The sequence below is a fragment of the Thermobia domestica genome, chromosome 1 (assembly GCF_964235325.1).
Source record: "Thermobia domestica chromosome 1, izTheDome1.hap1.1, whole genome shotgun sequence".
In the NCBI taxonomy this organism is placed as follows: Eukaryota; Metazoa; Arthropoda; class Insecta; order Zygentoma; family Lepismatidae; genus Thermobia; species Thermobia domestica.
In genome coordinates, this window is record NC_137454.1 from 176,554,189 (window position 1) to 176,564,389 (window position 10,201).

At 37.4% G+C, this 10,201-nt stretch overlaps 1 protein-coding gene across 1 annotated transcript; it reads right to left on the minus strand.

Moving 5' to 3' along the window:
- Positions 1–2,050: 2,050 nt before the first annotated feature.
- LOC145673073 (protein GVQW3-like) lies at positions 2,051–2,632 on the minus strand. Its single transcript, XM_081742462.1, has one exon. It carries the CDS (start codon positions 2,630–2,632, stop codon positions 2,051–2,053), a length of 582 nt encoding a protein of 193 aa, XP_081598588.1.
- Between the last annotated feature and the right edge of the window lie 7,569 nt (positions 2,633–10,201).

Here is a 10,201-nt window from a genome sequence, read left to right on the forward strand (position 1 = left end):
TGCTACAGATAGCCACCATTGAAGTTCCCGTTAACCGTTAATATGTTAACGGATTGACTCCATTAACGCACTGGCCTAGATAATCGCTTTAGCTATCTATTGCAAAATATAAAATTCAAAAAATTCCTATCATTCACTAGTTATTGTGCTGTGTAACAGCTGGAATTACTAACAGTATAATGTTATTAAGTTCCACTGCGTGATCCTGATAAATAAAAGAAGTGCATGGAACAAGAAACATACAGTGAAGAAGGTAAAATGATAGAATGTAAAACTAAACCACTTATCAATTCAAAAAATTCTTCTAACCTTGATTTCAAGCATATGCCATACTTACGGCAAACAGTAGTCTCTTTTCATTTTATTGTACCTTAGCACTAGACAAGCCACATCTACTGTAATATTCTGCGAATAGTAAGGTGAATTGGAGTAAAGATAATACAATATTCTAAGAAATTTAGAAATATTATATACTCTTTTCTACTAAAAGAAAAAGAGATTTGGGCTGATGATAATTTTGTTCCGGAATGTAGTTGTAAATGAATCACTTAGTCAACTTAAAAGAAGCTCTTACAAACATATGCCAGCATGTCTTCGCAAACATAAAAGAAGAAAAGAACACAAAGAAGAATTTTTATACCCTCACATTTCATTCTAAAATTGCGTAATTAATAAATTAACTTGTTTGTCCTGTTGTCTTCGCTCAATAAAACCCATTTTTTGCTGTTCCTTGAAAGATGAGAGAGAAAGAAGAAGAAGAAGAAAAAGATCAGAATTATTTCAAAGGATGGGAAAGCGGGGCATATTGTTTGGTTTGTTGGTTGATATCTATCTATTTTCTTACTCTGATGACGTCAAAGTTGGCTGTAACAGTGTTGCTAACACCAATACTACTACTACTACTACTACTACTACTACTACTACTACTACTACTACTACTACTAATAATAATAATAATAATAATAATAATAATAATAATAATAATAATAATATATTACTGGCAGATATTTCTATGAATTCTATTCTATTCCCCTCCCCCAGATGGGAACACACAGTCCAAAAAGTGTGAGAGCTGTTTCAGGCCAGCCAGTGAGATTTTAGTGGGTTTTCTTCATTCACCCCAGACAAATACCGGGATGGTGCCTAACATATAGGTTCCAGGCCGTTTCTTTCTTTACCCAATCCCTTCCTTTGCTTTCCTTGGACAGTGTGATCGCCGAGGAACGCCATCCCTCATACCTGACGGGCTAACATGGGCATAGATGCTGAAAGCCCAGAAGTCTAATTCCTAATCCTAATCTATTCCCCTCCTTTGTTTTCCTTTCACCGCACTACATTCTTAATAAGAAAGTTTCTTTACAGCAAGGCCATGCCGTGGAAAATCAGCGCCCGGTGCGAGAGTATAGGACGGCGCCCCTATACATATATTCCAAGTAATTTTTTCTGTCTTTTTTCCTTTTTTCTCCCGAATTTTTCGCTCCCTTACTTCGGCGCCCGGGTTCGTTGCCCCGCTCGCTCCCCCACGGCACGGCCCTGCTTCACAGTATTCTAAAATGCGATTCTTCCGTTCGTTTTAGTTATCTTTAATACGTTATTTTCATTCCTATATATACAGGGTTCATTATGAAACTAATGAGCATTGGTTTAGAAAAACTGTTTTATTGTTAAGATTGTTACAAATTTTTAAAATTCCTCAAAATACACTCCTTCTGCATGGATACACTTCTGGAGACGTGTTTTCCACGACTGGAAAGCATCTTTAAAGTCCTCGGCTGGAATGGCTTTTAAAAACCTTGTAACATGGGCTTGAATGTTCTGAACGGAGTCCCAATGTTTTCCTTTGAGGTGTCTCTTCAAACAGGGAAACCAAAAAAAAGTCACTAGGAGCCAGGTCAGGACTATAGGGGGGGCACTGGGGTTCTGTTCCGGGCCAGGAAGTCGACGACGGTGAAGGCGATGTGACTTGGTGCATTGTCGTGGTGGAGTTTCATTGAGTCTTTGATGTCATTTCGAACGCGGGCGACCCTGCGTTTCAGTCTCTTGAGCACTTCTAGATAAAATCCTGTGTTGACAGGTTGTCCTGGTGGATAATTCCTCGAACGTCGAAGAAGGCAATGAGCATGGTTTTGATTCGGGATTTGCTCATGTGCGCCTTTTTGGAGCGGGGGAAGGATGAGGTGTGCCACTCCGCACTCTGCCTTTTGGATTCTGGATCGTATTCGAACATCCAGGATTCGTCTCCAATTACGACCGAGTCTAAAAAGTCCGGATCACTTTCACACAATGCCAACAACTCCTTGCAGCGCAAAACTCGAAGTTCTTTTTGTTCGTTCGTCAACACCTTCGGCACAAGCTTCGCACAGACCTTTCGCATTTGCAGGTCCTCGGTCACTATCCCATGAACCGCAAATGTTGACATGTTTAGGGTGTCCGCGATTTGTTGAATGCTCACACGCCGGTCTGAGCGCAACACTTCACGCACACGGTTAACGTTGTCGTCGGTCCTGGCCGTTGTTGGGCGTCCAGAACGGGGCTCGTCGGCGACCTTCTCCCGACCCTCCTTGAACGACTTGTGCCATTTTCCGACCTGGGATCTTGACAAACACTCCTGCTTGTAGGCCTCTTTCAGCATCTGGTAAGTTTCCGTATCATTCTTACCCAACTTGACTCAAAATTTTATAACGTAGCGTTGTTCCAGCGAACCCTCCATCGCGCCGTATTACAACTTGTAAAAACGTGCTTCACGCGGATCGACATCCACACGCTATCACTGCTTGCAGCAAACTGACTCCGGGTGCGTTTGGAAGGACAGACCACCCACTACTTTTTCCGCGCCGGCAGCGCACGCTGCAGTGGGTTGTTGAGTCAGGGTAGCATCATGCTCATTACTTTGATAATGAACCCTATATATATATCGGGTGTTCTAAAAATGGCGCCAATGCATGGACTACAGAGCACTATTCTACAAGTCAAAATAAAACGAAAAATATATATAATTATATACGTTTCTGTCTGAAGAGCCATAGAGTAAATCTACCAAACCTTCAAATAGTGACATCGATTTTTTCCAGATGGCAATTAAAGTCGATAGACGTTGATATTAATACCACTGATTAGCATAACAATCGATGTAATAACTGTAACGTTGCCACGTAATGAATTTTTTGATTACTATAGCCGTTGAAGGAGGCCCCAGAAGGCAGTGTTGAATTCAGGCAACTTCAAGGGAGCTGAGCCCCCTTAGAATATCTATACACATGCATTGAAATATTTGCTCTTTTCTGTTTATTTATTTATTGAAAATAAGTCTTAAAAACAAAGATTTTAAAAAAGAAAATTAGTTTCTTCTTTTGCCAACCTAATTATTCTAATTAACAAACCGCGTCGAAGTTAAATAAAAACTTGGAAATTAGGTACAGACGCACACAAACCGTTACATCGTTACTTCGGGAAAAAATGAAATATGCTGGTTATTGCACCCGACCAGACAATAATGAGTCGCGAGTTTTGGATTGACAGATTCCTGCTGCTCTATTGAAATCTAGAACAGAGATCCCCTTTAAAGTTTTATTGCCCCCTTGTACAAAAGTTTGAATTCAACACTGCCAGAGGATACTTCATTATACAACATTTTCGCTTTATTTTGACCTATAGAATACCGAACTGTTATCTTGGGCGCCATTTTTAGAACACTCGTATACATATTCTGTATTCAAATTTATATTTTATAATATACAGACATTCAAATCTGTGTTCAAATTTATAATATACTGATATTTGACTTATCGATTTGTATTTGTCAGCTGGGAGCCAAAATAGGGCGGGATCTACAGTTTAACATGGGATATCAACTAATACTGATAAAATTGTTTGAATAACTTTTCTGCTATTATTCCACCGAATATTTGTTTTCAAGTTTTGAACAATTGTTCGAATAATTATTCAACAGGAATATTACGGGATGATGGCAAAAGACCAGACGGAATTACTTTAATTCCCTGGAAAAGAGGCCAAAGTCTAGTGTGGGATGTTACATGCGTAGACACTTTCACACCCTCATGCATAACATTAACCAGCGAGGAAGCAGGAAGTGCAGCCGAGGCAGCTAGTAAACGAAAGCATTCGAAATATTCAAAATTACAAGATCATTTTTTCATTGCTTTTGCTACTGAAACCATGGGTGTTTTTAGTAAAGAAACAAGTAAATTTTTGACAAATTTGGGGTCAGCTTTAATTAATAAATCAGGGGACCCTAGAAGCAAACATTTCCTGTTCCAACGGGTAAGCCTTGTCATTCAAAGAGGCAACGTAATAAGTGTTTTAAACTCATTCCCATTCACACACAAAATGGGTGAAATTTTTTATTTAAAATAAATCCTAAAATATTTTGAAATAATAAAAAAAAATACCGTATTGTAAGTTTGGTTGAGAATTGTCAACAATTATACATGAGAAGCTCAGAATAGTACACGTGTACAAGATGTTCAACATGTACCGTTAGAAAATTAAATACACATTGTTTATAATACAATGATTAGGGGAAAAATAAATTTGAATGTTAGAATTAAAACAAAATTTGTTTTCTAACTGAAAAATGTAATATAGTGTATGTAAAATTATATCAAAATGTTTTAAAATTATTGTGATATATTTTTAATTCTTACATTGTTATAATTTTATATCTCACAATCATATATATTGCTGTAAATTACAGTTTGATGCAAATGTATAATATTATCCGAATATTTTTTCGAATAACAAATATTGTTCGAATATTCGAATTTCGATTCCAATTTTAACAGCATTAATGTTATCCACTACATTATAGAGGGTGTTACATATATGTGTCACACTATTTTAGAACAGATTCCTTATAAGGAAAAAGTTCATTTGGACCTGTGCTCAAAAGTGAATAGTTTTGGAGTTACAGACTGCCGAAAACGTGAAATAAGTGAACTATAAAAGTTCAAAGCTCCACTACTATGGGACCTATCGTAGTCGGGTCAAGACGTCATTAAGGAACTGGTATATGAACTATCCAAATATCCATCTTTTAGAACCTCCGGTACTTGCTCAATTAGAGAGGCTATTTGGGAGTACTTGATCACTCTCCACCTACCTCTCTAATAATTGGTTTGCAAGTACTGGAGCATTCTTAAACATGGATATTTTGATATCCACATACCAGTTCACATACCAGTTCCTCACTAATGTCTTGACTCGACTACAGGGGCGGACTGGCCAACCCTGCTACCCTGCAAACGCAGGGTGGGCCCTCCACACAGGTGGGCCCCCTCCACCAATTTTTAAAAGATGTGCTCAATTAAACCTACCAGCATCAAAAATATGATAGCTTAACTCGCGCAAACTTGTGTTCTGCATAAAAAAGACGTAAAGTTAAACTTTCATGAACAGACCTTATTCTTTTTCACGTTTATCGACTTGAAAAGGTTCCGTCTATGAGACAATCAGGCCCTAAAACATTGTGGGGTTTGTGATACAGCAGCTGTTAAAAACGAGCACGTTAACTTCTACTTTTTTTTAATTGCAACACAGTGGATTTCAGGTTGTTTTTGGATTTGGATACCATTGCCTACTCCGGTCCTTTTACAAGCCGGCGAGTGGCGATGTTTTAAAGAAACAATAGTTTCGTAGATATTGTTATTGTGGAAAGTGGAGGTGGTGCCGGAACGCTTTTGAACTGCATTGTCCTCAGACCAAGCTTCGAAAAAAGAAATTGGATCAGGCTTCGTTGTTGTTGTTGTTGTTGTTTTCATTGCGGTAAAGCGAAAAGAAATTAGTCGCCACTATCAACGATTGTTTTATACAAACCTCAAACAATTACTATGAAGTTGCTGCCCTCGGGTCGTGATTTATTTGTATATTACATCGAAGAGCAAATCCGATAGCAGCAATTCAATTTGGAACACCAGTTACGTGTCCTTTGTTGTGGAAGAAAGATGTAGTTGTGTCAGTATGGATGGTAGGAGTGATTGTAAGATTACTGTAAAGAAAAAAATATAAAAGTGGTGCTAAAAAGCGGTAACACAAACGAAGATGTGATTTACAAAAAGCTGCATCTGACCCAAAACAACGTAGGCTATTTGAATCTATGAAGCCCCAAGAACAAATGAGCGTGATGTGATTCATTCGAGTACTGCAGGACAGTTGCCAGGTATTTTTTTTTTGTTTTGTTTTGTTTTTCTCTCTAAGGTGTTTATAAATTATAATGTATACACCACGTCTTTGGTCGATTTCAGTCAATTGTAGCTTATCTTTTATGGCTATTTGACTTGAAATTACACAACTTTAACAGGCGAACACGAAATTAACTGAACTGTTTGCTACCGCGTAGTGCTTTCAAACGGGTCAGATCAGGCTTTCATGGGTCAAGGGTCGAGTCAAGCCTGCTTGAGACACGGGTCGGGCCAGGTCACCTACGCCAGGGCCAGGGCTAGGGCTGCTCTAGCCACGGGTCGGCTCGGGTCAACTTTCTTATACGTCGTTTCGGCTAAATCCTTCTCGGGTCGAGAGGGTCGGGTCGAGTTGAACGTCGACCCGACCCGACTCATGACCCGAATAGGTTTTAGCCGAAACGATGCATAAGATAGTTGACCCGAGCCGACGCGTGGCTAGAGCAGCCCTGACCCGACCTGTGACCCAAGGAGGTTCGACTCAAGCCCTGACCCGTTGAAGCCTGACCTAACCCGTTTGAGAGCACTAGCTGCCAGTACTGGGCTCAGTAAGCGTTGGTGTAACTTCTAAAAGTGCTGAACACTTATGCTGTCAGTCAAATCAGTGTGTATATCGTGTAAATGTTAACTTCCCTTTAGTTATTTAAAGTTAATTTAAAATAAAAGTGTAGTAAAATGTAAAAATGATTTGTGATGTGCAAAGTAGGTATTCATATGAAAAGAGAAGTTGGGGCCAGCCGAGGAGTGGGCGGACTACATTAGACGATATCTAAACTTTCTGTGACATGAAGATATGATGACTTACTTATGTCAAGGAAAGTCTTGCGTTTCGAAATCTATCGCAAATTTACCTCCAATTGCATTCTTTGTGTTGCATTGAGGCCACAAAATTACATTTTTATACAGTGGGCCCTCATTTCAGTTTAGCAGGGTGGGCCCTATGGTTGCCAGTCCGCCCCTGCTCGACTACGATAGGTCCCATAGTAGTGGAGCTATGAACTTTTGAAGTTCACTTATTTCACGTTTTCGGGCACCCTATAAATCCGAAACTATCCACTTTAGAGCACAGGTTGAGAAGTGAGGAATCTGTTCCCAGGATATTGTGTTACACTTATGTAACACCCTGTATAACCTAGTATAATACACTATATAGCATCACTGCTGATTAAAGACTTTAAATAGACTACAAATCAATCCATCAATATAATCTCACGTATATATTATTATTTTAAAGGACTATATACATATTTTTGTAACTATAATTAACAACATGACTATCTTCTAAAGAGGTACGATATAAAGTAAGTAGTTCCACGAGGTTTTTAGATAAATAAATAATAAAAAAAACTCAACAGCATTTGCACGCTTTGTTGATACAACCTTGAGAGATACCCATCAGAGAAACACTATATATTCAAATTAATGTCTGTTGACATGGACAGACCAAGCAAGTATATATCTGTAGCATGCCTCGAATCATTATGCAGTGTTTCCAAATTATCATACTTACAATTTTTCTTTCTATCCTTTTCGAAGGATGCAAAATTGTATACTTTTCGAATTAACGTGGAAATAGGAAGAAATTCCTCTTTTTGTGAAAATTTATCCTTGGATCTTACGGTTGAAACCACTGTCTGCTACTTCTTTCCTTCTGTTATTAAGAGTATTTTCAAATTATTTATATTGCACAAAATTTTAAATTATATGTAGTAAATGGCGATGCAGTGCTCACTTTTTTACAGTCAACCAGCTCCAATCATTTAGATGAATTACTATTATCAGATGAGAACAAATGGTTATGTAAATGAAATCTTTCAGTCTTACGCCTATAGTTGTATCGTATAGGCTAAACGAGACCATGATGATGAGAATGACTGAAATGGCGGAATGAAGAAAGTGGAAGGAATCGAAAAGAACCCAAGAAAGTACCCACACACGGTGTTTGTGCACCACAAAGCCCATTTGGCTCGAGTTTGGGATCGAACCTGGGACCCGACTTGCCCAGGGGTGACCACTATACCACTGAGCAACCGCGGCCCCAGTAGTTGAATAGAATAACCTTTAAATTACTCTTCGATAAATAAAGAAAAATAAAGCAAGAGAAGAAAAAGAAATCTTCACTACCCTCCCTAGCAATTTCCTTTTTTTTTCTTTCTTTTTAGCGAGTGATGACAAATGACAATTGATAATAAGAATGTCAGTTTCAAATATGATAATCTTGGCCATTTAATACTCACCAAACGCAAGGTCCGTCGACCCTACTAGGTCGACGGACCTTGCACCAAACGCTATTTAATGAAATAGTTGTTTTTCAAGACCTTCCATACAATGCAGAAATGTGTGTGTCCGAAAATTATGATCAATGACTTTATAAATTCCGCATTCAGATTTCTGGAGTATAAGAAAAGCTCAGAAGATAGGAGTCGTGACTCGTAGTTTATTTAATATTTGGTATGGTTTTCTTTCTAAAAGTTTTATATTCGTTATTGGTTTTAAATTATTCATTAAATTTTTTAAAAAAAGTTAAGCAATAGTGAAGGACTTTCTCTTAAAATTCCACTATACAGTGGCGGATCTAGCCCAGGGCAGGGGAGCCTAGGATTCTCCAGTTTTTTGAATGACAAAAGTAATTAAAGCTGTTATTTATATATTTTTGAAAGTTCATAGTAAGCATTACCTTCTATTCTTTAGTGGAAAATTTTTGAAACATTAAATATAGTTTCAGTTGCGGTTTATGCAATGTTTAAAACAATACTTGGGGTCCATAATGTCCACGTCCAACCTAGCCACGCGAGAGAGTTAACTTGGAAATTTATGCAGGACTAGTGTTGTAAAATTTTCGGAAATTTTGAACCTGCTGGTAAAAAACCGTTTTTTCCGGCTTCTTTCCGGAAAAATTGAGAAAATAACAAAAATCTTTGTGTTAGCTTAGTTTTACTAGCAATGGGACCTTTTTTTTCCAACTCGTGAAAAATGTAAGTCGAAAAATTTCAATATTGTGAATATTTAGAAAACAAGCATTCGAAAATAAAAGTTTGGTAATTATTCTTGAAAATTAATAGTCTGCACTCATTTCCTTTATGTGCCTTTTAGTCGTTTACTCCTGGTTGTGCATTAATTACAGAAATTTTAAAATTGCACAGACATCTACCATCATGAAGCGTTTCTGTAGGGCTCTTGAATGGAACTGACGTGAGTTCTTAATGTAGTAATGATATACCTATCATAGTCTGGTTCTGGATGACTCCCCTCTCCAGTTTTTACCTTTTAGATCCGCCACTGCCCACTACTACATCATTAGGCTAAAGCAGGCGGATAATAAATGCAAATGAGTGATTACGAAAGAACTGATTTAATGAAAGGGTGAGAAGAAACAGGAGAATCACGAGAAAAAACAAATATAATAGGTTATCTATTATAAACTCAGATAGTCTGGGTTCGAACTAGCGACCTCTCGCATCTGAGCTGAGTAATCTGTCAGTAACCCACCGTATTGTCTATTATTATTATTATTATTATTATTATTATTATTATTATTATTATTATTATTATTATTATTATTATTGGGAATAAAATAAAATTTTCACGATTGTGTGATATAGGTTAACGAAAGAGAAAGATAAATAGATATAATTGATTAACAATACTTAGATAAAAGAATTTGTAGAATGAGAATAGTCTGCAATAAATTCACATAGTTGCGATCGAACCAGAAACCTTTCAGATCAGAGGTGAAGCTCTACCACTGAGTCATCATAATCCTTGTTGCTACAAAAAGTTCAATATACTTTTTTCTAGTAACTTGAGAGTATTTATTAACTGGACAAATTCCAGTAGTTGGGACGGAAACACTGCTAAAATGTATGTAATTATTAATAATTTACTGAAAATTGTATCCTTTTGTTTATTTATTTATTTATTTATTTATTTACTCATTTATTACTTCTTTCCAAGTTATTGATCTTGCACCATGTATGCGCGTTAGCTGGCAATTGTATAATCATGTT

What these genes read in the sequence shown, in the direction of transcription:
- LOC145673073 (XM_081742462.1), bottom strand. Translation starts at nt 2,632, where the DNA reads ATGCTGAAAGAGGCCTACAAGCAGGAGTGTTTGTCAAGATCCCAGGTC.